The following is a 26,899-nucleotide window of genomic DNA, read 5'->3' on the forward strand; positions in this document are numbered from 1 at the left end:
AACCCTTGTGCACTGTTGGTGGGAATGCAAACTGGTGCAGCCATTGTGAAAAACAGTATGGAGGTTCCTCAAAATATTAAAAAAAAACAACCTACCATATGATCTAGCAATTCCATTTTTGGGTATTTATCTGAAGTAAACAAAAACACTAACTCAAAAAGATATATGTACCCGCATATTCACTGCAGCATCATCTACAATATCCAAGACATGCAAACAACCTAGTGTCCATCAATGAATGAATAAAGAAAATGTGGTGTATATACATGATGGAATATTACTCAGTCATAAAAAGAATGACATCTTGCCATTTGCAACAATATGGCTGGACCTTGAAGGCATTATGCTAAGTGAAATAAGTCATACAGAGAAAGACAAATACTGTATGATCCCTCTTATATGTGGAATCTAAAACAAAACAAAACACCAAGCTCATAGATAACAGAGAACGGACTGGTGGTTGCCAGAGGCAGGGTGTGGGAGGTGGAAGAAATTAGTGAAGACGTGTATGTTTATTTAAAAATTAAAAAAATGAAAGATACACTGTGAAAATAGCTAACCTCTAAAAAAACAAAATAAAAAAGGGACAGTTGGGTATTAGCTGGGTTTGATAAACATAACCTGGGTGAGCAAAGACTATAGATCCACAGTCATCCTGCCTATATGATACAGAAAGAGCTCTTTCTCTACTATCCCGTAAGACCTCCTAATTAAGGGGCTCAGTAAAAGCCGCCCCCCTTTATATTTATGTGCCACAAGCCTAGCTAAGCCACTACAAATAATAACAGCAGCACAAATTCTTTCCATGTCCTTAAGGCCGACTGTGTAAGGAATGGTATCTACCAGTTTTGCACTCCGACTCAATGCTGAAATGTCACTGGGTGCCCTGAGGAGGACTCAGCACTTGGACAAATTTGAAACACACACTTTGGCAGTCAAAACTTCAGCAAGGAGAATAATTACTTAGGTTGGAAAAAATTGAGATCCTTTTATTACAGCATCAGACATCTGAAAAATTGGAATTTCTCTGAATAAAGTTGACAGTTCAAGTTAATTTGGGTTCTCTGAAAGGTCAAATCATAATCATAGAGTTAAAGCAATTCTCAGTGAAGAGAAGTACACAAAAAGAGTGCTTTGTTAAGGGGATAAGGAGAAAACTTTCAGCCTCCTACTTAGAGGCACAAAAAAACATTGACATCATGAAATTTAAAATTACCACTAATAGGCAACAAAGAATACAACCTCAAAGACATATCTTTCACAGAATAGAAAGGTCCCACCTCTCCTACACATTCCTGACCCTCTTGTGCTGGATCCCCTCCCAGGGATAAAGAACTCAGTGTATCACCCAGGGCTCCAACACTGTATGGGGCTCACGGTCAATGGAAATTGGTTTTCTAAGGGATCTCGGCCCATTCTCCCAGGCTATGACACTAAAAGCCTCTGATAGTCAAAAATATGGAAGGAATATTGCTGGGATATCAACTGTGGTCAAAATTGATAAAATTTCTACAGATTAACAAGCGTATGTATGTACAAAGAGATTTACATACACATATGTATGTGTGTGTATTATATAACATTTATCTACTTCTTGAAGAATGCTGTTAGAATTTGTTTTAAAAGCTAATTCATGGGGCGCCTGGGTGGCTCAGTTGTTAAGCGTCTGCTTTCGGCTCAGGTCATGATCCCGGGGTCCTGGGATCGAGCCCCATATCGGGCTCCCTGCTCCATGGGAAGCCTGCTTCTCCCTCTCCCACTCCCCCTGCTTCTGTTCCCTCTCTCGCTGTGTCTCTCTCTGTCAAATAAGTAAATAAAATCTTTCTTAAAAAAAAAAAAAAAAAGCTAATTCAACTTCAAGATGGCCAAAAAAGGCAAGGCCTTTGCCGACCTCTGGTTAGTTTTATATGTGTTTATTCATCTTTTTGTCTCCTAGAACATTTTCTACAGCAGCTCCTCCAACCTTTACCCTCCTTCTCAAATCTTCAATCTCACTGCCTCCTTTTCGGAGAAGCCACAGGCCATCTGATGTAAGCTGCCTCAATTCCAAGCCTCCCCGTGTCAACATTAGCTCATTTCTCTTTAGCCCCTCTCTGGGGAAAGATCAACCTCTTTTCCAAGGGAATTCTTTCACTTAGCACCTGAATCAATCAATCCCCATCCTAATTCTTTCATATATTATCTAATCCTCATAACCTTATGTAGTAGATATTATTACAAATCTCTCAATCATTGTTTCTTCATCTCTAAAATGGGGATAAATGACTTAGCCAACAGTATTTGGCATTAAGTGATAAAACCAGCACTGAAGTCTGGTTTTTCTATTTCCAAAGCCTCTCTAATGTTCTTCTTCTTAATTTTTAAAAAAGATTGTATTTATTTGTCAGAGAGAGAGAGACTGAGAGAGAGAACACAAGCAGGGGGAGTGGGAGAGGGAGAAGCAGGCTTCCCACTGAGCAGGGAGCCCAATGTGGGGCTGGATCCGAGGACTCCGGGATCATGACCTGAGCCGAAGGCAGACGCTTAACAACTGAGCCACCCAGGCGCCCCCCATCCTTTTTTTTTTTTTTTTAAGTAGGCTCCATGCTGGCGTGGAGCCCACTGCGGGGCTTGAATTCATGACTCTGAGATCTAGACCTGAGCTGAGATCAAGAGTTGGACGCTTAACCGACTGAGTCCCCCAAGCCTCCCTTAACTTCCTAATCATCTTCTCGTTCTCATATCACAATGAACTGCTCCAGTGGTTAAGGTCTCTACTCCCTCACAGCCTTCCCTCACAATCTATCTCCAAAACCTCTACAACATAAGTATTATCTCTCTACATATATGATCTTATGAAATTTAGTATAGCATGATGTAGGAGAAAAAGCACAAGTTTGAAATTCAGATAGATGTATGAATTCCGGCTCCATCAAGTTCTAGTCTGTGACCTTAGGGTTGATAACCTCTCCTTGAACCTCAGTTTCCTTATGTGTAGTGATGATAATACTAACCGGTTTATCTTTATGGTTAAGTTTTATCTCTTCAGTATAAGGCAATAAGGTTAGGGGCTAAGAGAATGGGGCTGCTGGGCCAGACTGACTGGGTCTGAATCCTGGCTCAATACTTACAAATTATGTGACTTCAGGCAGGTCATTTAACCTCTCTCTGCCCCAATTTCCTTATATGTAAAATGGGAGAGATACTAGTACCCATCTCACAAGGTTGTTAGGGGGTTTAAATGAACACATTAGAATGCTCAATAAACATTACCTATTAAGGCACTAGATCGTAAGTGCTTTGTGGGCAGGGATGATGACTCATATCTGTATTTTCCATCATATCTCATACGTCAAAGACACTTAATATTTATTGATGAAGCACGTCAGTTAAGCGTAGGACTCTGGATGCTGGAAATTTCAGGCAAAATATTTCTTCCCTGTCCCTTGCTTTCTATACTATCTGTAAACACACTACAGTGAGTGATCACTTTTCAGACTTAGTTAACTACCCTGACAATTTTTACTAATGGTGACTCACTTTTAAGCTTCTTAAGCAAGTTAGCCCAGTGAACAGAACACTTGGGTGCTTTCACATTGTGTTTGCAATTGGAGCAATGAGGCTATATTACAATCTAGAAACTGATCACAATTTAATCTTTTCTTTTTTTACTCTTGATTCTCGAGAAGATAAAGGAGAGGCTTATTTTAAATAGCATTTTCCAGGATTTAGGTAGCTAAACCGACATGACAGAAATAAAATCATCGGTGGGCTGAATCTTGGAGGGGTAGATAGTCCCAGAGTAAGGAGCCTTTTCATCCAGAAGTCAAGCTGAAAAATAAAGGTCTTAAAATAATATATTGACATAACAGCTATGATGGTATAAGAGTCAAAGAAAAGGTAAATGGCAGACAGTAATTAGGATTAGAAAACATTGATTCCCATGGCACTGAAAATTCTTTGACCCAATCCCATCTGTTCTCAAACTGGACTTGGGGGTTAGTTAGGAGGCTGTTTATCCATATCCCCCATTGCCATACTGAGAAAATGGAACAGGCTAAAGAATGCCAAGTCGTGGCAAAGCAAGCCCAGATTTGACTCCCGATAACACCCTTCCACTTGATATTCGGCAAGAGATACTCTTGTTTTTCCTTTACAAAATACTAACACTAAGGTACTCCATTACCTTTTACTACCAGAAACATCAGGAAATGCAGTCAGTAATACCACTTTTCTATTTAGCTGAAGAGTTAGAGGAAGTTAATGGTATCAACTACCAAGGAGCAAATATTTTTGGGGCAATTCTAAGTACTTATTTGATACTAAAAAAATACTGTTTGCCTCTTATACGACTAAGGAATTAAAAGAACTATTTTAAGCCTAACCTGAGAAAATGCAGTTATAACAGCAATAATAATAGTATCACAGCTATCATTTATTGAACATTTACTTAGGGGTCAGGTACTAAGCTAAAAACATTTCTTCCTCACAATAACCCTCCTATCATTTTCCCCAATTTATAGATCACAGTGTAAGAGGGTAAGGGACTCGCTTAAGATCACACAGAACAGTTAGCACAGTGGGACAGGAATCCTGGTCTGACTCTAAAGCAGGAGTTGGCAAACCACAGTGATGCTTTGTTTGTGTATGGCCCATGTGCTAAGAATAGTTTTTTTTATGGTTTTTAGCTTTGTAAAAAGAAAAAAACAAAAAGAAGAAAATGCAACAGAGACCTATGTGACCCACAAAGTCAACAATATTTACTATCTGGCCCTTTACAGAAAAAAATTGTGTCTGGTCTGAAGCCCTGCACCTTTTTTTTTTTTTTTTTTAAAGATTTTATTTATTTATCTGACAGAGAGAGACACAGCGAGAGAGGGAACACAAGCAGGGGGAGTGGGAGAGGGAGAAGCAGGCTTCCTGCTGAGCAGGGAGCCCGATGCGGGGCTCGATCCCAGGACCCCGGGACCATGACCTGAGCCGAAGGCAGATGCTCAACAACTGAGCCACCCAGGCGCCCCTGAAGCCCTGCACCTTTAATCACTACATCATACTCTCTCCATAGGGAGGAAAGAGGCTTCTGTGATCAGTTCCTTATTTTAACACCATAATACTCATTTGGCATTTAACTGAATTTAAGATGCCATTATTTTCTTTATGTGATCTGTCTACCCAAGAGGGCTAAGTGCCTTGAAGGTGGAGATCTATTTCTTTGTATTTTCTGTGCCTAATACATAGTTGGCTGACTAGCAAATGTTTGTTCAATATAGTAAATATAAATCATACATTGTTATACAGAGAAATTATATAGAGATGTGTAGCTTAAGGGGCGCTGCAAGTAAAATGCAAAAAATATGAAGTATGAAAACCATCTAATATGTCTAAAAACTAAGAATCCTAGGGAGCAGAGATATTTGCACACAGGCTTAGAATCATATTACCTTACAGATGAAAAATAAACCTGAGTTCATGCATTTTCCTGATGCACATAACTGCCTTGTTTTGTCACCCTTGAGATGCACATATGCACATTCCAGAAGTCTGTATTTACTGGAAAGGGCTGGGGAGGAGGGTCGTGGAGAAATGTCTCTTTTGTGCCAAGGCTTCTTCTACCTATTTGCAAGTCTGAGAAACAAAGCTCAACAAGCTCATCAGTTTAAGCCTGTTCCATATGAAGATAATCTTCACTCACGGACTGCACAGAAAGGATTGTCTGTCCACCCTCATGTCTTCAGCCACCTATACCCTCACAGTCACATTAAGACAGTCAGCAAAATATACATCTTTACCTCTCATGAGGCCTCGGAGCAGGCCAAAATGCCTGTGAGCCCATGGTTTGATTTGCCCTTCTCGCTTTAAGACCAAAATATAAAAATACATAAATGAGAAACCTCAAAAGGAAAAAGCACACTAAGACAACAGAACTGAAGCCATTTACTCAGTGATCTGTCAATAACCTTATGCCATCAGCAAGTCACCCAAACTGCATATGTGTGGTGTTCCTAATCACTGTTTGGCTGAACAGTCCTGATCAGCGTATAGTACAACACACTGCTGGGAGATCTTTAACTCTTTCCTGTCCTCACCTCGATACGCCTCGATTAGGACCGAAGACCATACGTATCCTAGTCAGATATTACGAGCACAGTACAATAAATCAGGATGTCATTAAAAATATCCCAAGCCTTCCTTGTAGCTTCTTTTGCGTTCGGGTTTTCACTTGCGCTACACGGGAGGTAAGGTTTTCATTCTCAACCTCGAAAGGACAGGGCGTAGCAAGAGCTGGGTGATGGGTAAAGGTGGACTCTGGTTCCAAAAGGACGCCAGATCCTGAGCAGTAGAGATACTACTGCAGCTTCAGTGGACCTTAAACAAACTGACACCCCAGAGAAATAGATCGCTATGCTGTCTTCCCCTCCCCCAGTCCCCAGCCCAATCCGAGACACCGCACCCACTCCCTTCCCATCCTCAGTCTCGGGTCCCGAGCTTTGTAGGCAGAGGCGGAGGGGGGGTGATGCGCGGAAGAAAAAGGGGGTGGGGTCGGAGGAAAAAAAGGTGTGGACAGGCAAAGGAAAGGGGGTGCGAAGCAGAGAAAACGGGGGGCGAAGCTGAGGAAATGGAGTGAGGTAGAAAAACGGGGGGCAAAACAGAAAAAGGGGGGACGAGGCTGAGAAACGGGGGTGGGGGAGAAGGCGAGGCAGAAAATGAAAGGAATCAGAAGGGGAGCCGAACGCAGGCCGAGCAGGGCCAGGAGAGGAGGCGAAGCAGCCGGCGGGCAGAGAAAGGGGGAGCGCCAGGGGGCGGACAAGGGTTGAGGCACTTGCCATAAATCATAGCCAGGCCGGTTTCATGCAGGAAGCGGGCCCGGCGGTGCTTGAAGAGCCAGATCGTGAGGATGGTGAGGGTGAGCAGCAGGATGAAGATGAGCAGGTTGGCGCTGTCCTGCCGGTGGCTCTCCTCGGCTTGCTTCTCGGACACGATCTCCTCGTCCATGGCTCTCGCCGCTCCGCCGGCGCCGTCCGAAGCCCCGGCCCAGCCAAAGACGCCCACTGCGAGGAGCAACCAGAGCGGCCGCATGAGCCGGCGGGCCCCGGGGCCACTGCCGCCGCCACCGCCGCCGCGGCTGAGGGGCGCCCGCAGCCAGCCGCGCCGAGCCATGACTCCCCCCGCCCCCCGCCCCGCTCCTCACCCGCAGCCGCCCGCGGTCGGACCACTCCCCGAGGGCTCACGGGAAAGGGGCGGGGCCCCAGGGTAGCCGTCGGAGCGCGCGCCGCCGCCGCCGCGGCCGCCGCGGCAGCCGCCACCGCCGCCGCTCTTAAAGGGGACGCGGCACGCCCGGCTCGCTCGGCCCCATCCCTTTGCCCTTCGGGCCTCCACCGCACCGGCTCCCCGCAGCCGCACACTCAGGTCCTGCCAGGGAACGAAAGGCTGTCGCATCTAGCCCACGGCCTTCTGGAAAAGAAACCTCAGCTCGGCGTAATCAAGCAGAGGCGGATCGAGATAGGTCTACTTTGGTCCCATTCTTAGAGCTCTCAGGGGAATCGAGCTTTCATAACCCATCTCAATATTGTCCCCCAGTGTCTCTTAACTGGATAAGAAGCTGTCCCCTCGGGGGACGCCTAGAACTCCATCTCTGTCATTTAAATCGGATTCTCCTTGTTCTGTCCTCACTGGGAAAAAACCAACAACACTGTAGTAGTTCATAAAAAAATTGACTCAAAGGCAAGGAATATGCGTGTGTCTGTACGTTCAGTTTTCCTTACATGTCAGCCACCCGAGATGCGAGTCATCTCTCACGTCAGGAACCTGTACAGAGACACTCGTTCATCTCGCAAAGAAGATTCAGTCGGTGTGTGCTCAAATTTACCCAAGCTCCAAACAGTCCTCTCCCTTCCCAAAGAGGAAATCTTTTGAGGTGTGGTGCGTTTCTCTTTCTCTTCTTGCTCCTTTTTCCTGCTGTTCTAACACAAATTTCCCCAGCTTGGAAGTCACCTTTGACACCATCTCTCATCTCTCTTCCTCCAAGAGTATTTTCTCTACTCTCAGCCTCTCCACCTGGCACCCCAGAAGATTCACAGTTTTCACCTCTTGGAGAACAGTGGCTTCCTGTTTTCTCCATACTTATCAAATCACACCTTAGTCTGTGTGGGCTTTTTGTCTTCTCCGGACTTTCATTTCTACCTCTACACGTCTGCACTACAAATCCCCAGCCCTGACCTGCCACTCTCCCTTCAGGACTCTACCAGTGGGATACTGAGCACATCCTGTTGAGGGACCTACCAAGCTCAAAAACCTAGAACAGCTTTGAAATGAGCTCATCTTCCCCTTACAAACATGAATTCTTTTTCAAATTTTGCATACCATCAATGGTACTATCAATCCAATTCCTATCATTCTGTCTAGAACTCCTGACTTTTCTTTAAGATGTTATTTATTTATTTATTTGACAGAGAGACAGCGAGAGCAGGAACACAAGCAAGGGGAGTGGGAGAGGGAGAGAGAGAAGCAGGCTTCCCGCTGAGTGGGGAGCCCAATGCGGGGCTCCATCCCAGGACCCTGGGACCATGACCCGAGCGGAAGGCAGACGCTTAACCGACTGAGCCACCCAGGCGTCCTACTAGAAGTCCTGATTCTTAAACGCTTTCATCTCATGGCTATATCACCTCCTTGCTAAGACAAATAACATCCAGGCAACTCCCAGCTACCCCATTCTGGATTCACTCCCACTAACCAGCTCTTTACGTTCTGTGAGGATAGTGAGCTTAAAAAAAAAAAAAAAAAGACCTAGAACAGGTGTTCAACTCCAAATTCTGTCCCTGTCAGGTCAGGAACTGTCCCAGGGACTGTGAGGCCATTTTTCTCCTGTTAGTACTTGGCTCTGTCTGTACCTTCCCAAGAAATCTCATGGCTGCCTGTCCCCTATACCCTGGTTCCAGCCTAACCACACTGCCCTGTGCACACAGGGCTGGCCTTTAGGAGACCCAGGTGAGGATCTTTCTCAGTCTCCCCACTGTCCCTTCCCCAGACCTAGCTTGATTACCCCAGAAGACCTAGCAAATTAGTTTACCTGTTTTGCCTGAAGAACCAACCTAATCCAAGGCTGTTTTGCCTCAGCACAAAATCATTTTTCAGTCTCTTAGTGTTCGGAACTTGGAAAAAAAAAAAAAAAAGAAAAAACCAAAGTCAGAGATTGCTTGCCTGACCAGTAAGCAAATGTCTTCAAGCACCGGACTCTACCTCTGTTTACAGGCCCCAGCTACTTAGTATGCCCCCTCACCCAGCCACCTCTTTATATCACAGTTCCAGGAGGAATCTTGACATGGCAATGATTCTACCAAGTGGGCCAATCCCCATGAGTTTTGGCTCCCCTGAGAATGTATCCCTCTCTCAACCCAAGCCAGTTGCTGCACTGATGTCCCTTCTGTCTCCTCCTTTAACGGGTACTTGAATCACCCAGGACATCACGTGCTCTGAGGCTGTTTCAGGGGGTGCTATCTCCTCACCACCCCACTGTCTTACACATGCACACAGACAATAAGTGCAACTCACGCCCTATATCATGTGGCCTGAAGGAGTTGCCACTCAGCTCACTTGCCCATTGTTGTTCCAAGCTCCTCACTCCTCCAGCCTTCATTTTAAGCTCTAACACTCTCCATTCCTTGTCACCTAATGACTTCCTGGTCACTCCTGCACATTCATGGAGGCTGTGGGCATCTGGGTCACAGCAACCTCCCTCCCCCACCCTGCTTTCATCCTGGCTGATTCGAGGCCCGTACCAATAAATCACCTGGAATTTGAGCCTTGCCTCCTTTTTCACTGCGAAAATCAAGATCCTCAAGAAAATAGTCCTCACCGTCCTTACCCTGCCACCTGCTTAGGTATCCTATTAATGCCCCTCCTTTCTTCCTCCCCTCTGGCCTCAGTGAAAGAGATGTTTCCTCCTCCCTTACGAAACATACACTGCAGTCTGTACTCTGCATTCCATCACCTCCTCCCTGCCTCTTCCAGGATCTACTCCAACCATCATCTCCCTCCACCATCTTCAACGACTCCTTGTCCACTAGCTTTCTTATTTTCTTTTTGTTTTTTTTAAAGATTTTATTTATTTGACAGAGAGAGAGACAGCCAGAGAGGAAACACAAGCAGGGGGAACAGGAGAGGGAGAAGCAGGCTTCCCGCTGAGCAGGGAGCCCAATGCGGGGCTCGATCCCAGGACTCTGGGATCATGACCTAAGCTGAAGGCAGACGCTTAACGACTGAGCCACCCAGGCGCCCCACTAGCTTTCTTTTTATTGAAGTCTAGTGGACACACAGTGTTACATTATCAGTTTCAGGTGTACCACATAGAGATTCCACAAGTCTATACGTTCTGCTGTGCTGACCACAAGTGTAGCTGCCCTCTGTCCCCACGCAACGCCATTACAATACCACTGACTATATTTCCTATGCTGTGCCTTTCATCCCCATGACTCATTTCTTACAAAACTGGCCCACTACCTCTTCCTGTTCTCCAAAACCACTTCCAGATCTCTTCTGAGAAACAGGCCTTTGTCTACACCTGCCTCCACTACCACATCAGTTTTCTCTCCCCGTCAGAGATGAGCTTCTCCAAAGAGTTGGCTACATTCTCTACACTCTTATCTGCTAGTCCAGAGATTAGCAAAGTACAGCCAATGGAATCTGGTCTGCCACCTGTTTTGGTATGGCCTGAAACTAGGAATGCTTTATACATTTTTTTTAAATGGCTGAACAAAAATCAAAAGAAGAACATTTCGTGACACATGAAAATGATGTGAAATTCACATTTCAGTGTCCATCAGTAAAGGTTTATTGGACTCGGCTGTGCCCATTTGTTTACCTATGGTCTGTGGCAGCTTCTGCACTGCAAGGCAGAGTTAAGTAGTTGCCAGACTGTAGAGTCTGCAGATAGCCTAAAATATTTACTGTCTGGTCCTTTACGGGCAAGGTTTGCTGACCTTGGCCTTGGTCTCCACCAACTGTCATTCCATACTTCTATGAGAGGGATCCTTCTGAAGCACACATCTGATTATATATAGCACAGCCCTGCTCCAAACCCTCCAGTGACCCCGTTGTCGTCAGTTGTGGCTCCTTAGCCTGGCCCATGATGCTCCATAAGCCCCGACTCCCGACCACTTCTTCACCTCATAGCCTACCCTTCTCCCTCAAATATCTTTTGCTTCAGCCATTCTGAACTCTGCAGTTTCCTGAATGCTTCACGTGGTTTCCACACATGTATGTGCCTTTCCATGTGTTCCCTCTGCTTGAATGTCCTTCAACCCTTTCCTCACCTAACCTCTATCCTCTGACAAAACTCAGAATAAAGGTCACTAAGCTTTCCGGGATGTCCTGAGGCTGAGTTTGGGGCCCCTTGTATGAGCTCCCACAGTCCACTGGGCAACTCTCTCTCTCTTAGCCCTCCTGAAATATTGTCATGCTTGATTTACACTTTTGTTACTCCACAGGTCATGGGTACTCTGAGGGCAGGAACTAGGCATTACTTATTTCTTTACTGACAGCATCTAGCATAAGGTCTAACCAAAATAGGTACACAATAAAACACATCTGAGGGGCGCCTGGGTAGCTCAGTGGGTTAAGCGTCTGCCTTTGGCTCAGGTCATGATCTCGGGGTCCTGGGATCAAGCCCTGTGTCAGGCTCTCTGCTCAGTGGGGAGCCTGCCGCTCCCTCTGCTTGTGCGCTCTCTCTCTCTCTTTCTCTCTGTCAAATAAATAAAATCTTTTTAAAAAAATAAAACACACCTAAGCATCAATGAATGTCTCTCAAATTTAACTGAGGACCAAGGAAATCTCCGTGTTTGCAGATGACATTAAATTCTCTTAGGGACATAGACTCAGTTCAAGGATTAAACTGAAAGAGAACTCTACAGTACTGGGTACATAGTAAGTGCTCAGTAAATACCTGATCACTGAAAAGTGTAGATAAGTTTAGCCCAGTGGTTAGCACAGTCATTGGCTTACCTGAGGTGCTTGATAAACACTGAATTGACTCATTCCCGTACTGGGGGGAAAGGGGAAGGCTGGAAAGCAAAGCTGAGGCCATACTGTGGAAGATCTTTACGCCACAGACATTTTTAACTCATTCATTTCCCTGGTCAAAGCTTCCCCAATGTTAATTTGGCAGCAGAAAGGGGGAAGAATGAAATGTAGAGAGATGGGCAGTAGGGGAGGCCGGTTCAGGTTAGAAAAGTAAAAGAAAAAAAGGGGGGGGCTAGAAACGTAGTCCTGCTGAAAAGTCAGGAGGCCTTAACTTACTGTATGCAGTAGGAATGGAAAGGAGAGAAGGGAGGCTGGGTACAGCAGCTGATGAAGAGGTAGGACTAACCTGTCATGGCAACTGATCGGGTGGGTAGATGGGGAATGCTTGAGGAAGAACGATTGGAAGACTACTCCAAGGTTTTGAACCCACATAACCTGAAAACACAGGGCTGCTAATAGCATTAAAAATGGGAGTCAGGAGGTACAGCTTGGCTGTGAACAGGTTGGATTTAAGGGACTGGCGGGATATCCAAGTGGAGGGATACTCTGCAATTCAGGAGTGAAGTCAGGACCAGTGAAAGATGTGGTAGCTACACACACAACATTGAAGTTATAGGAGTTCGTGTGTTCTCCGAAGAACCAAGGGTAGAAAGAGACCCAGTTTTAGGGCAGTGGTATAGGGAATGTGTATATTCAAGAAGTGGGAGAGGGGCACCCAGGTGGCTCAGTCGGTTAAGTGTCGGTTAAGCGTCGGACTCTTGATCTCAGCTCCAGGTCTTGATCTCAGGGTTGTGGGTTCAGGCCCTGCATTGGGCTCCATGCTGGGTGTGGAGCCTACTTAAAAAAAAAAAAAAAGAAGAAGAAGTGGGAGGAAGAATAGGTCACAAATATCAGTTGGAGGGGTCTCTGGGTGGCTCAGTCAGTTAAATGTCCCACTCTTGATTTTGGCTCAGGTCATGATCTCAGGTTCATGAGATCGAGCCCTGCGTTGGGCTCCCTGATCAGCACATTGTCTGCTTGGGATTCTCTCTCCCTCTCCCTCTGCGCCCTTCCCCCTTACCACATGCATGCTTGCCCATTCTCTCTTGCTCTCTGAACAAACAAACAACAACAACAAAAACCCAAATATCAGTTAGGACCCAGTATGGTGCTAGAGTTTTACATTTATTTCCTGAACATACCAGCTCAGTGTGCTAAAAAAGCGAATAAGACTTTTGGTGTCATTTTCAATGTCAAGGCTACTTGAAATAAATAATCATATTAACCCCAGACAAGTAACCTAGGATACTTTGTGCAGATGTGGTAATGAACCCCCAAGAGAGATATTAGTAGATCTAGAAATGGTCCAGAGAAGAGCAATTAAAATAACCAAAGGGGAGAAGCAACTAATGTTTTCAGAAAGACTAAAGGGATAAAGAACCCCTTTAGTCTGGAAAAATAGCTACAAGAGTCTACAGAAGCAGCAGCAGCAATAATAATGGCTAACACTTATTGAGTACTCACCATGCGAGGTTATTCTTTTATTCAAGATTTTATTTTTTTTTTAAGTGATCTCCACACCCAACATGGGGCTCGAAATTACAACCCAGAGATCAAGAGTGGGATTATTCTAAACAACTTATATGTGTTGTCTCACTCGATCCTTTTCTGTAACCTCATCTTTTCAAAGGAAAGGAACCAGATCTCAGCTCCCTTAAGAAACCTAATCATTTTTCTGCTTCGGATAAATTAATATTAGCAGAGATAATTTAGTAGGATGCCTGAAAAGGCTATTTTCAATTTTACCATTATCAAAGCTAAAACCAAGGGTTGAGACTTTTTTTTCCCGGTCAATTATCTTTTCTATCTTGCCACCTCCCAGGGGTGAAGGAAGCACTTTCCTGTCAAGTACAGAAAGATTATTTCCTGGTTCTTCCTGATTGTGTGGTTTATAAATATGCCTACATTTGTAAGGAATACATTACACTGTACTTGACATTGATTGAGTACTGTGTCAAATCTTGGCTTAGAGGTGAAAGAACTGGAGTGGGCCCAGACGAAAATAATGACCATAATTAAAGGTTTGGAAAATGAGATGGAGGACAAAAATCGTATAAAGGTAATCTGAAGGCTCTTGGATGCCTTCTTTATATTCTAATTTTTTTTCAGCTTTGAGGAAGCTCAAGTATGTCAGAAAATGTTTATCATCAATCAAGGGGTCATCAAAATTTAAGAGTATATGCAAGTCCCAGGGATTTCTGAACCCAATTCAAAAAAATGGAAGGACTCTCTATAGAGATCCTTGTTTGAAAGTGATGTAGCCTCACTCCCCACTTCTTTCCCATAATTCATTCAGCAAACATTCTTTGAATGCCTACCATATGTGACAGGCAATGTTCTAGGCATGGACAGAAATCTTTGTTCTCTTGGAACTTATGTTCCAATGGGGGAAGAGAGACAGTGAACAATAATAACACAACAAACATAAGAAACAGGTAAATTATAGAATATTTCAGAAGTTGATACTGAAAAAAAAAAAAGAAAGAAATAGAGCAGGCTAAGGGGACCAGGAACGGGAAGATTGCAAGTTCAAAAGGGGTGTCCAGGATAGGCATCTTTGAGCAAATGAGAGTTAGCAAAACTGATGCAGCTAAAAAGTAGAATCCTGACAAGGTTGAGGGCATTTACCTTGTGATATGCAGCTTACAACGCTGTGCCAATCTGACAAGGGCCACTGGAGGAGTTGGTGCAGAGTTTGGAAAAATGGATGAATTCTGTCTTAGCCATATTCGGTTTGAAGTGTCGCAGGATAGAAATAAGCGATTAGCAGGTCTGGAGCCAAAGAGAGACATTTGAGATCGCTTTGGAATTACTGTGTTACCGCTTGCGGTGGGAATGAAGAGGAGAGCTCGCCAAAGGAGAGCAGAGTGGAAAGAAGGGGAGACTCTCACTAATGAATGTGTACATTTTAGGGGATGAAGACAAAGACAAATCGAGAAAGGAGAGTACGCTTTTTTTTCTGATCAGAGATAGATGAGGTGGGCTGGCGTTGTGCGCGTCCTTTTATTCTTCCATTTCTTCCTAACGTAAACTGCCTCTCTTCAGGACAAAACCCTCCCGCGCGGCACCACACCCCTTGAGGCGCGAGTCTTTCTTCAAGACCTTTTGAAGGTAAGGAGAAGGGAACTAACTTTTACGGAGCATCCCACGCGTGCCACGTGTTTGGGGTTCCAAACACCGGGTTGTTCTCCTCTACACCCCACCCGCCTCTTCGCTTTCACACCCTTGCCTCCTTCAGCAGTGTTGGCTCCCAGAGGGCCGAAGCACTGTATCCGCCAGCAGAAAACAAAGGACCCAGCGGGAGGAAAAAGCAAAGCAAACAAACAAATCCCCCTGCGAGGAGTAGAGACCCAGCGCCGCCGGCCTTGAACCTCCGCCTCCAGCCCTCCCGGCGCCCCGCCTCTCGGCCCCGCCCGGGCCTCTCGCGGGCCCCGCCCCTTGCCCCGCGGCCCGCGCTCATTCGCTGGCGCCCTTCCGCTCCGCTTCCCCATTGATCCGCTTTCGCCTCCTTTGGTACGCTCTCCGCTTAGCTCCGCCCCTCACGGAGAGACCGCGCACGCAGGCTCGGCTCATGGTCACTCGCGGACCTTATTCCGTGTCGCTTTCCCCTTCTTCCCGGCATTCCTGCTTCCGCTTTCTCACGGCTCTTTGGTTTTTCCACCTCTGAGGCACTTCGCGCCCAGGGGTTCGGTGACGTCATCTTTCTGCGCTGCGCGGACACCCGCCAGTGGAAGAAGGAACCGCTCGCCGCCCTTCGCCTCTTTTGTTGGGCTGCTGCTCCTCCGGAATCATGGCGCCGTCACTGTGGAAGGGGCTGGTGGGCGTCGGCCTCTTTGCCCTAGCCCACGCGGCCTTTTCCGCTGCGCAGCGTAAGTGCTGGGGGAACTGCGACCGCTCCTGTGTGGGACTCCGGGGGCGGTGTGTGGGAGCACCCTGAGGGAGTGTCGGACCGAGTGTCCCAGGAATGGTCATTTGAACCCTTAGAGTTAGGTGGTGACTCCGAGAAGCGGCGCGGGGCTTCCTGGTGGAAGGCTCGGAGTCTGAGTTTGAGGAGATGGGCACCCGAGATTGCCGCAGGGGTGGAAGGGGAAGAGGGTGTCTGGGAGAGGGCTCTGAGCTGGCTGCAGGGTGGGCAAAGAGGGAGTCTATGTCAGGCTGCAGGGTGGCCAGAGAGGGCGTCGGTCCGGGAATCCGGGACAGGTGATGTCAGATCCAGCGTGGGGCTGAGCAGGCAAAGAAAGTGTCAGATTGAGGACCTCGATGCTCATGGTCCCATGACAACTAGGTGGACAACATCTTGGGCACGCCTGGGCTGTCCAGGCAGAGACTGAGAAGTTAAGTGACCGTTTGCCTCATGGGGGCACTGTGGTACAGGAGAAAGAGCACTGGACTGGGAGTCTGGGGGGGCTGGTTCTGAAAAACTTGCTTAACCGCTAAATCTGTGTGACCTTGGGCAAGTCATGTCCCTTCTCTGAGCCTTCATTGAGGTGGATTTTAATTCTTTTTCTATGTCACAGAGTCACTGGGAAGTTTAAAAGAAAAAAAGTAAAAGTACTTTAGCATACATATGCAATTGTATTATCAAGAAGAAACTTGGAGTCTAGCAGAGGAGGTAGTGCACTCTTGAGACAGCTGATCTGTTTTGTGGTCTTCCTTCTCTACTAGACCAGGGGTCAGCAAACTGGCCTGTGGGCCAAATGCGGCCTCTCCTGTTTTTGTAGTGAGCTAAGAATGTTTTCACATTTTAATTTGTTGGGGAATAAAAGCAAAAGAATATCATTTTATGATCCATGACAATTATATAAAATCCAAGTTTCAGTGTCCATCAGTGAAGTTTTCTTGGCAGATAGTTACACCCATTCGTTTAGGTATTGTCTGGCTGCCTTCCAAGTGGGGAGTTGAGTAGTTGACACAGAGACAGTATGGCCTGCAAAGCCCAAAATATTTGTTATCTGACTTTTTACAGGAAAAGTTTGCTAACCTTTGTCCCAGCCTGTAGAGCCCACGGGGGCAGCCCATTTTATTCATTGCTGCGATCCTTGTGCCTAGCACAATGTTCCCCACAGTAGGTACTCAATAAATTTGTTGAGTGAAGGAAGTGACTTCAAATTTGAACTTTATTCATTTGCTAGATTACCTTCCATCTTCAGGAATAAAGTAGAAAATGAAATGTGAATTCCTCCAAAGCTTTATTTTTTTTTCAAGATAAAACCTTTTGTTTGTTATATAGAATTAAAATGATCCAGTTATTTTAACTACTTTTTATAAACATGTATTGACATTTGTCTGATGGAAACTCTGCTTTATTTTTTAAATACATTTTTATTTTGAAATTTTACAGAAAAGTTGCAAAGATAGTAGAGTTACTGTATACCCCCACCCAGTTTCCTGCATTGATAACACCTTCTATTACCACGGTATATTGTCACACCTAAGAAACTGACGTTGGTATAATACTACTAACTAAAGTCTAACTTTTATTTGGGTTTTACCAGTTTTTCCAATAAGGTCTTCTATTCCAGGAATCAAGCAGGGTAGCACATTACATTTGATTGTCATGTTTCCCCGGTCTTCTCTATTCTGTGACAGTTTCTCCAAAGCTCCAGTCTTTAATGATAACAATAATAATAGCTAACGTTTATTAAATGCTTACTATGTGCCAGGCACGGAACTAAGCGCTTTACATGTATTATCTAATTCAGTCCTACCAAAAGCCCTGTGAGGTAGCTATTGTTGTTACCGCTCTTGAAAGATGAAGTTGAGACACGCAGTTTGTGCAAGCTGGGAAACTTGCACAAACTGACAGCGATGATGGTGGGGCCAGGATTCAAAGACAAGCAGTTTGACTCTAGAGCCTGTGTGCTACACTGCTTTGTGAAATTCAGTTTTGTGTAAGTGGTTGAAATTGCGCTGTGCTTAGGTGCCAGAGGTACAGTGATGCCCCAAGGGAGTTCAAAGTCAAGTGGAATCAATAAAGAACCACAATAAAGTGATACAGATGCTATGCTAAGAGTATGTCAGGATGTGTGGAGACAGGCCGGGGATGGGAGGTGGGGGACGAGGGGCTTAAGGGACTATCTTAGAGCCTTGCTGCTCAAGGGTGTTCAACGGACCAGCCTTCAGGGAACCGCCTGGGAGCTTGTTAGAAATGCAGAAACTCAGGCCCCGCCCCAGAGTTTATTGAATCCTAATCTGCATTTTAATAAGATCCCCAGGTGATCTGTCTGCACATTCGTTTGAGAAACACTACCCTAGAGATCAGGATACTGTGGAGTACTGCGTCATTTTCTACAGTTGGCTTCAGCTGTAAAATTTTACAGTACTCGAGCAAGGAGATCTCTAAAGTCCAACCCCTTCGTTTTACAGATGAGGAAATGCCTGGTTAGAGGTAGTGTTAGAGGTAGTGTTAGAATCAGATTAGGCTGCATGCAAAGAAGAAAGCTGGCTAGGAATTGAACGGACAAATAGGAAGTTAGCCAAACCTATTTTTGGTATTGGATTGATGTTTCTTTTACACCGGTCCTTATGTTAAACCTGTAAGATAAAACTTCAGAAATGTCTCTAAACACATTTTCTTTTAAGAGTCACTGCATGTTCACTCACAGCAATTTGGGTTTTTAAGTCCACAGCACATTGTTAACTAGGGATTGTGCCAGGTTTTTCTAGAATTAGGATTTTGTGTTTTTGTGTTTCCGGTGAGATGAGAATGCCTTGTGGCATTTGTCACAGCAGTGGGACCTCTTTATAATGCTCATGTTGCAAAAGGACTAATATTTACCTTTGAAGCTAATTGTGTCATGTCAGACTGTAGCAGCAGATAGCACACTGTTGTACTATGGCACGCTCACCTTTGCTGGGATGAACTTTGTTATGGCGGAATGGCTACCACGTAATCTGCTGTAATATTCATACTGTCCCCATTTTACTGTTGCAGACACTTAGGCAGCAGAAAGATCCTGTATTTCTTTGATTCTAAGACACACTCCCCCTCCCACTCCTACATTTTAACACTCCGAAATTGAGATACATGTTACAGTGCACGAAGATGTCTTAAGGTTTGATGAGATAAAGTCAGTGACAGTAAGTGGAGGAACTGGTTTTATGATCCAAGCTTATCAGCTTCCAAATCCTGGTCCTTTTCTTTCATACATTGATGCTTCCTGAGGCTAAGGCAGCCGCAGAATTAGGACTTAATCAGAGAGGCAGAAATTGACATTCTGGAATTTATCCTATCCCACCACTGCCCCAACATAGTCTCTCAGGAAAAAAACATGTCCATGCCAGTATTATTTTATCCATACTGTGTGATGGCGGTGCTATTTCAGAGTTGAGATTTTTCTGTAGGATTATCCGTTTTTAAATAATTGTGATTTCTTTGACCAGTTAGTGAAAGAAACTTGTTAGTTTCAGAGGATTCTAGTTTTCCCATAGTACCGAAAGGAAAAAAAATATGTTTAGGTATTTCTTCCTCATACTTGCTCACCTTTCACTCTTACCGTGTTTTATAAGGTGACAAAGCAGGTCATGATGAAAGTAAAATAGTTCAAGATCAGGCTGACTGCCTTAGAAGATAGAGGTTTTTGAGGAATCCGGGATTAGCATTACTTTATGTAGCATATAAGTCAGCCGCTTCTTTGGTATATTGATTTGCTTGCATTTTAAGAAAGAAAAATGGGCTACAATTTCCTTAATGGTATGCTTCTGGTTTATAGATCGTTCTTATATGCGATTAACAGAAAAGGAAGATGAATCACTGCCAATAGATGTAAGTTGGTCATTTATATTCCGTTAAAATATATTTTAAAAATTAGCCACATAGCTTATAATAATTTTTTACTGGTTCTTGTTCTCTTAAAATTTTCCCGACATGAAGTAACATCTGTTCACTACTTTACTCTTTGTCACTCATTGTGAAACCCGAAGATTTGGAAACAAAAGATTTCTCTGTTTGGTTTCTCGAACTGTAGTTTAAGTAGTTGTTCTAGAAGTTGCTCTGTTCATAGTCTGAGATGGACTTAAGTTGATTACTTGACTTTATTTCTTAGCAAAGTTCCTTTTTATGTAAAGTCTAAGAACAAAACTAAACATTGTTTAGGGACATATATGTAGGTGGCAAAAGTAAAGAAAAACAAGGAAGTGGTTTTTTTTTTTTTTTAAGCTGAAATGCTATGTGAACTTCAGTCACCATTTTTTTAATCTTTAATGGATTTTAAATGACAAAATAGTAACTTCTTTGTAACAGAATCAAGCAGTAAGCGTAAAAAGTAAAACTGACCCCATACAATAAAAAAGACAAGTGACCTCACTGCTCAGCAGTTCTGCTGCTACTCCCACCAGTTTGGAGTATGTCAGTAGTTCAGCTCTCCTCCTGTGCATAAACAGCATTCTTTATTTACATTATGTGTAGTTTTACCTAATCAAAACAGTTCTTCTTTTAAAGTTACTATCTCTCTCTCTATATATAAAATGTGTATATGTGTATAGTTTTATAATTAGCCTTTTATTAACATTATTTATCTTGACGTAACTTCATGATAACTCATAGATTTGCCACATTCTTGTTAATGGTGCCTATGATTGCATTGTATGAAATAGGTCTTGGTTCACTGGTGGCGGGAATGTGTAAGCTGGTATAACATGTGACATTAGTTTTAATTTAGAAAGAGTAATAGCTTGTGGCTAATTTTGACTTTAGTTGTCTGTAATGAAAGTTATGATAGATGGGACTATTAAGCCACTCTCCTATCACCTTTGCTTTGCTTTGTGGTAGATTACCCCTCCCCCAATACCACATACATACTCATTTATATCTATTTAAAATGGCTTGCTTCTGTTTACAAACTGGGAAATCTGAAAAATACAGAAAAATCACAATCAAGAAAATCAAATGTGCCTGTAATCCCAGGTTTGTTAATATCAAACACTGCAAGTTGTTGCTTGCACAACCTCTTTGGAAAACGTTTTGGTTATTACCTAATGAAGTTGAATGTGTGTATACTGTCCCCCAGTGGTTCTACTCCCATGTGCCAGGAGACCTACTGCAGGATATCTATATAGGCATTGTGAAAGTAATGCACAGGAAACAGCCCACATAGCCATCAGCAGTGGAATGAATAAATTGGGGTATTTTCATATAATGAAATATAAAATACAAAGAAAATGAATGGCTCTAACGATATACTACAACAGGGATGACTCTCACAAAAAAAGTTCAAAGATGGGAAAAAGTAAGCAATATACTTTTTAGAGGTACATACATAGCTGGTAAAATTATAAAGAAGAACCTTAAAGAATTGATTAATGTACAGTTCAGTACAATAGTTAACTATAGTTAACTATCGTTAACTTTGAGGGGGTTGGTGAAGGAAATAATTGGAGAGGGACACGTGGGACTTGAAAGGGACTGGTAGTTTTATTTCCTAAGCTGGGTGGTGGGTCCAGGGGTATTCTTCTTTATACTCTATGATATTTAACGATAATACATTAACAAATTCCTGGTTGCTCTTGGAAGCAGGTAATTGTTGGTAACCGAGTTCTGAATGGCTCAGTACCTGTTTGCTATTTGAGCAAAACCTAGAAGTATTTTTGCAGCTGCTCCACAGAATTTATAGAAGATTTTATTGTGTCTGAGTTCGAATTATTTAAAGTGAGAATTGACTCCTTGATAGGATCTGGGAGAAATACGTGTCAGAGGCTAAAAAGAGATGGAGGGAAAATTATACATTTTTATGATAACATTTGTATGTTATTTGATAATCTTAATCTTTATACTCACAGATAGTTCTTCAGACACTCCTGGCCTTTGCAGTTACCTGTTACGGTATAGTTCATATTGCAGGAGAGTTTAAAGACATGGATGCCACTTCGGAACTAAAAAATAAGTAAGTCCTTCCCTTTTCATAGGCACTTCGTTTCCTAGGGGTTTCGCTTCATTTACATAATTTAAAATGTATGTTTTCTGGTACATAAAAGCTGATTTTGTTTTTACATTTTGATGATGCAGTTTGTGTGAATAATGAGGTCAAAATATTGAGGCAGTGTTTGATATGATAGAAAAATGGAAGTTGAATGACAGATTATTGGCATTAGACTCAGATGTCATGTTATATTTGCTTAAAATTATTTATTGGTTCGATGGGTGGAAGGGGATAGACAAATAGGAAGATATTCCCTCAGAAATGTTTTCCTTTCATCTTTTCTTTTTTCCTTCCCTCCCCTCCCACCCCCCTCCCTTCCATTCTTTCCTCTTTTTATCCTCATGTCCCAGCTTAGTCTTTGGAAGAATAGGGGTTTTTGGTCCGTTTCCTCTATCACTTGAGCCTAGACTGTGACCTAAACTGCTCTTTGGCCCTTTCCTATTCTTGGATTACAGTATATTTGTTATTCTGCTTTCTCTTTTCTCCTGTGCTGCTTCTAAGCTATTTTCTTGAGCTTGGCTTGCTTTTCTTTTCCATATTGCTTACTTTCATAAAGTTATCCTTTAGCTTTGTTCAATTCCATCTCTGGACTTTACCTACCTTCTTGAGCCTGGAAATTTTAACCCTTTACAGTGTGTCCTCAGAAGGGTTCACAATAAACATTTGTTAGAATAAACTCACCCTCTTGTTACTTTTACTTTTCAATTTACATTTTAAATAGTCACATGTCAGGCTTCCTATTTTATGTAGGAGTATGCTTGGAATTTTAGGTGGGCTGACTTTGAGATTTGAGTTTTTATCAAGCCAGAGTTGTCTTTGTTCAGGAAAATAATGTTTAAACAAACCAGTACTAAAAGCCGTACACTTAGGTGTTTGTGAACTTTTTTCGACTACACATATCTCCCTGGGAAAGAAGAAAGGATACTCTACTATTACCACCCACTATAGTTCTTACAAAGAGTCTACCGGGAATCACAGGCAAAGGGCCAGGAAAGGAAGAAGTAAAACAGAATGGTATTAAGTAGGTGGTAGCAAAATATATAAATTTAGTAGGTGGTAGCAAAATATATGAGTTTGGACAACAGTAGGTACAGAAGGCCAGAGGAGTTTTTTTGTTGTATTTGAAAGATTCTTGGAAACAGATCTGTGAAACGATCATATTGCTTGAATAGTGAGGGCCAAATGAGAATAATCAAAGGTACAATCTGTGTACTGGCTTTTTAAAAGACTATTTGGCACGGGCTAGCTAGTTTTAAGATTTACAGAAGTGATTAAAGCTGAGCGATTATTTGTGCTCATAGGCATCTTGGAAGGAGTGGCTGAAAGAAAGATTTGAGAGGTTTATGTTGCTGTTCCAGGTTTCTTATTTTCCTTGTACAGGAAAAAAAATCACGAGACAGTATGATTGCCATGTATAGCCTGATCTCATGGATTTAAACTTAGTTAAGAGTATAACCCATAGCAAATTCATAATTCATTAGAAGCCTGCTTGTTTTCAAATAGGCTTTTGTACAGATGTATCTAAAGTGGATGCTTTGTTTTTTCTTTTAAGGACATTTGACACATTAAGGAATCACCCATCATTTTATGTATTTAATCATCGTGGTCGAGTACTGTTCCGGCCTTCGGATACAACAAACTCTTCAAATCAAGATGCGTTGTCCTCGAACACATCATTGAAGTTACGAAAACTTGAATCACTGCGTCGTTAAGATTTTTACAAATTATAATAACAGGACAGGACACAGAGCTGGAATATTGGAGTTTGGGGTATAAAACACTCCCCCCATCATCAGTATTTATATTATATTGATCTTTCAGACCTAATTAAAAAAAGTCTATGGCCCTTGTTTGTACACTGTTAATCAAATCATTAATGGAGTATAAGTTATCTGTGAAGTGAGTCTTCGATCTTTCATAGAGAGAATTCTTTTTTCCATTTAAAACAAATTCATATCATTTGTAAAAGTCACTGTTTTGAACACATTACTTTGAAAAATGTTGATGATTTTGTAATTATTTATTTTCTTAGATTTCTTTTCTTTTGCACTTGAGTTTTTAGGATCCTTTTGGAAACAATGTGACTACTGCATTTTGCAGCATGAGCGAAAGTTAAAAAGTCTTCGGTTCTTAACAACAAACGGACTTCTCTAAAGAGACCAAAATGGTGGCTTATCAGTTTTTCTTATGACCCCTAAAAAGTGGCTCTGCTTCAGCAGATGCTTGCCGGTTTTTAATTTCTCATGACTTCTCGCCCCACTCCACTCCCATATACCTTCTAACATCGACTGTCTTGTTTCATCACTTCTCTGGGGTTCTGTGTGCAGTGAGCAATTCTTGTGTCAGAAATTCTTTGTCATAAATATATTTAACAAATTCAACTTGCTGTAAAGCTACTTGTGTTCTCTTCATTTCTCTGTCAGAAATTTCCCCAATTGATTATATAGTTAAAGAATAGTTGAAGATAGACCAAAAGACCATTCATGATTTCATGAATTATCCTGTTTGTGTAGAAAAATCGTAAACACTGAAGAAAACTGATTACTTGTCATCAGCCAGTTTAACTTATTCAAAGTCTCTGTTATTTTATTGCTTACTAAACTAGCAAATTAGTAAAACTACAGGAAACTTCTCATCAAAGGTAGGCTTCAAAGGCATTGGGACAAATACATTTTAAATATTTGGAACTAATATCTTCAATGAAAAACAATCCAAGTCATTTAAGAAACTATTTTATAGCTTCGGATTCGTTAGCAGGCTTAGAGTTTTTCCATCTTTGTTGGATGCTGCCGAAGTTGAGGATGAGGGGACAGAGTAGACTTTTATTAGAGACAGTAATTTTGGGTTTAGGGGATTTGGCTAGCCCTTTGATCTGCAGGTAGCTTAATATTTCTTTGTAAAGAAGGTTGCTTTTGTTGAACTGTGCAGGTATGAAAACATTGCTTTCTTTGAATTGTATAGGTGCAAAGGGAATAACTATGCAGACTTGAAAAGCAACACGCTTTCGGCAAGAGTCATAAGAGGCCCTTCTGCTGGATGGCATTTTTCCCATTAGAAATGGACTTCAGCTCTTCTATTCTGCCTGGTAACACACAGCCCCAAAGCACGAGACTCTTTTGTCATTGAGCTTTTACTGTTGTTTAGTTTTGTTTTGCCAACCCAATATGTCAATGGAACACTGACTCTGCTCTCTAAGGAGAACAAAGTTAGAAATCTGCTGATAGCCCAAGATAATTTAGAAATGAGTTAAAAATGGAATTCAGGGGTTAATGTGATAATTAAATCAAAATATTGTATGAGAAACAAGCTCCTTCCATCAGGCTGGCCTGCCATTTCCTCAGGTGTGACTTGATTCAAAAGAACCTCTTCTCTTTGGGGGCTGCCTTCCTTTTTTATTATTTACATACCTTCAGTGCAGCCATTTAAAGGGTACAGTTCAGTGGTTTTGTCATATATTCGCAAAGTTGTACAACCACTACCACAATGCATTTTAGGACACTTCTATCACCCCCAGAAGAAACCCTGTACCCTTTAGCAGGCGCCTCTCATATCCCCCTGCCCCAGCGCTTCCCAGCCCCAGGCAACCACTAAGGTACTTTCTGCCTCTCTAGATTCGCCTATTCTGGTCCTTTAATATGAATGGATTCTCACAATGTCTGGTCTTTAGTGACTGGCTTCCCAAGTATAGTTTTGTTTTATGTGGAGTGAGAACTTCTCCCCTTGAGAACTGTGATCGCTGTGAAAGGAAGTGGTTGGTCAAATCAGATGTGGAGTAGGGAGGGCCAGGCACTTACCACGTTTCTTCGTCAATCATAGGCTGAATGGCTTTTCCTCATAACCAAGCACTCATGATATACTACTATTTATAATATTTTGGCTAGTCTCTAGAATGGATATTGAAATCTTTGCCTGCCCAGTCAGGAAAGTCCCAGTAAAAATGATGCCCCATAGTTTGGCAGAGAATTGACATGGTTTTCAGGTGCATCTAACTTTGCTAGCAGCTTGTATACCTCAGGCCAGGTGAGCTTCCCAAATTTCTTCTTCAGTTTCCTCCAGTGAATTTCTGTTTTCTTTTTCCAGTATGTACCATAGGAATAGAGGTGATTTGGGTGCATCATAACAGTGCTAAATGGATTAAATTCAGAATTTTATTTATAATACTTTGAGACAGTCCATGACTACCTAGGGTAGTCCAAAAAAAAAATGTAATGCTGTGACTAGTTAAGCCTGCAGTTGACTGCGATTGTAGTGACATTCAGAAGTGTGCACTATTGAAGGCTGTCTAGAATATAGGAAGAGACTTCTTAATAACTAGGGAACCAGCCAAATGCTATGGGCTAATGGCCCAGCCACAGAAAATGCAGATCGGCGGATTGGACACCATGATGCTCTGTAACTCCCTAATGATTGTTTCCAAAGCACTGTGGCTTATTTTTGAGTGGCATGACAGCAGCTTCCTGGTTGTATGTGGCCTGTTTCCATGATGTATTGAGTAGTGTTGTTTGTTGTGAACATCAATGCCTGTAACACCAAGCTAAACACCTTCTTTTGGATATGTTTCCTCTCTTTAAATGGCCTTGCCCTGTCCAATAAATAAATGATTGTCTCACCCTGTTTTTGGTAGTGGTTTTTGTTTTTGTTTTTGTTTTTTAAATCTCATTCTCTTCTCTGTCCCCAGAAAAATGTAAGAGATAATTTTATGACTGTATTTTTTTTCCAAGTGTGATGCTGTTTTACTAAATTCAATGGATACTTTACTTTTTATTGTACATGTAAAGTCGAATTGCAATTTTATGTTTTTTTTAGAGTCGAAATAGAATGTGTAATCTCATTTATATTTATAAATTATCAAAGGACCTTTGGGATATAAGAATTTCAGTCCTTGAGTAGCAGTGTCCAATCATTCCATCACAGATTTGTTAGAACTTTAGACTTAATGGGAAATCATT

The 26,899-nt window shown here is 42.7% G+C and overlaps 2 protein-coding genes across 3 annotated transcripts in view; one reads left to right on the plus strand and one right to left on the minus strand.

Annotated features, from left to right (window-relative positions):
* The window catches only part of SLC9A6 (solute carrier family 9 member A6), a 51,010-nt gene extending 43,873 nt beyond the window's left edge, over positions 1-7,137 (minus strand). For both annotated transcript variants that reach the window (XM_028094108.2, XM_088028634.1), the window contains exon 1: positions 6,804-7,137. In XM_028094108.2, the coding sequence (XP_027949909.2) occupies positions 6,804-7,137 (334 nt within the window). The remainder of the gene's footprint in view (positions 1-6,803) is intronic.
* Positions 7,138-15,579: 8,442 nt separating this feature from the next.
* On the plus strand, positions 15,580-26,564 carry MMGT1 (membrane magnesium transporter 1). Its single transcript, XM_028094123.1, has 4 exons — positions 15,580-15,902; positions 19,746-19,798; positions 21,811-21,914; positions 23,503-26,564. Exons 1-4 carry the CDS (start codon positions 15,824-15,826, stop codon positions 23,660-23,662), a joined length of 396 nt encoding a protein of 131 aa, XP_027949924.1. The 5' UTR covers positions 15,580-15,823; the 3' UTR covers positions 23,663-26,564.
* The last annotated feature ends 335 nt before the right edge of the window (positions 26,565-26,899 follow it).

Source organism: Eumetopias jubatus, unplaced genomic scaffold, assembly GCF_037043125.1.
Source record: "Eumetopias jubatus isolate StellerSeaLion01/CBP00866 unplaced genomic scaffold, mEumJub1_p1.0 scaffold_11, whole genome shotgun sequence".
Classification (NCBI taxonomy): domain Eukaryota; kingdom Metazoa; phylum Chordata; class Mammalia; order Carnivora; family Otariidae; genus Eumetopias; species Eumetopias jubatus.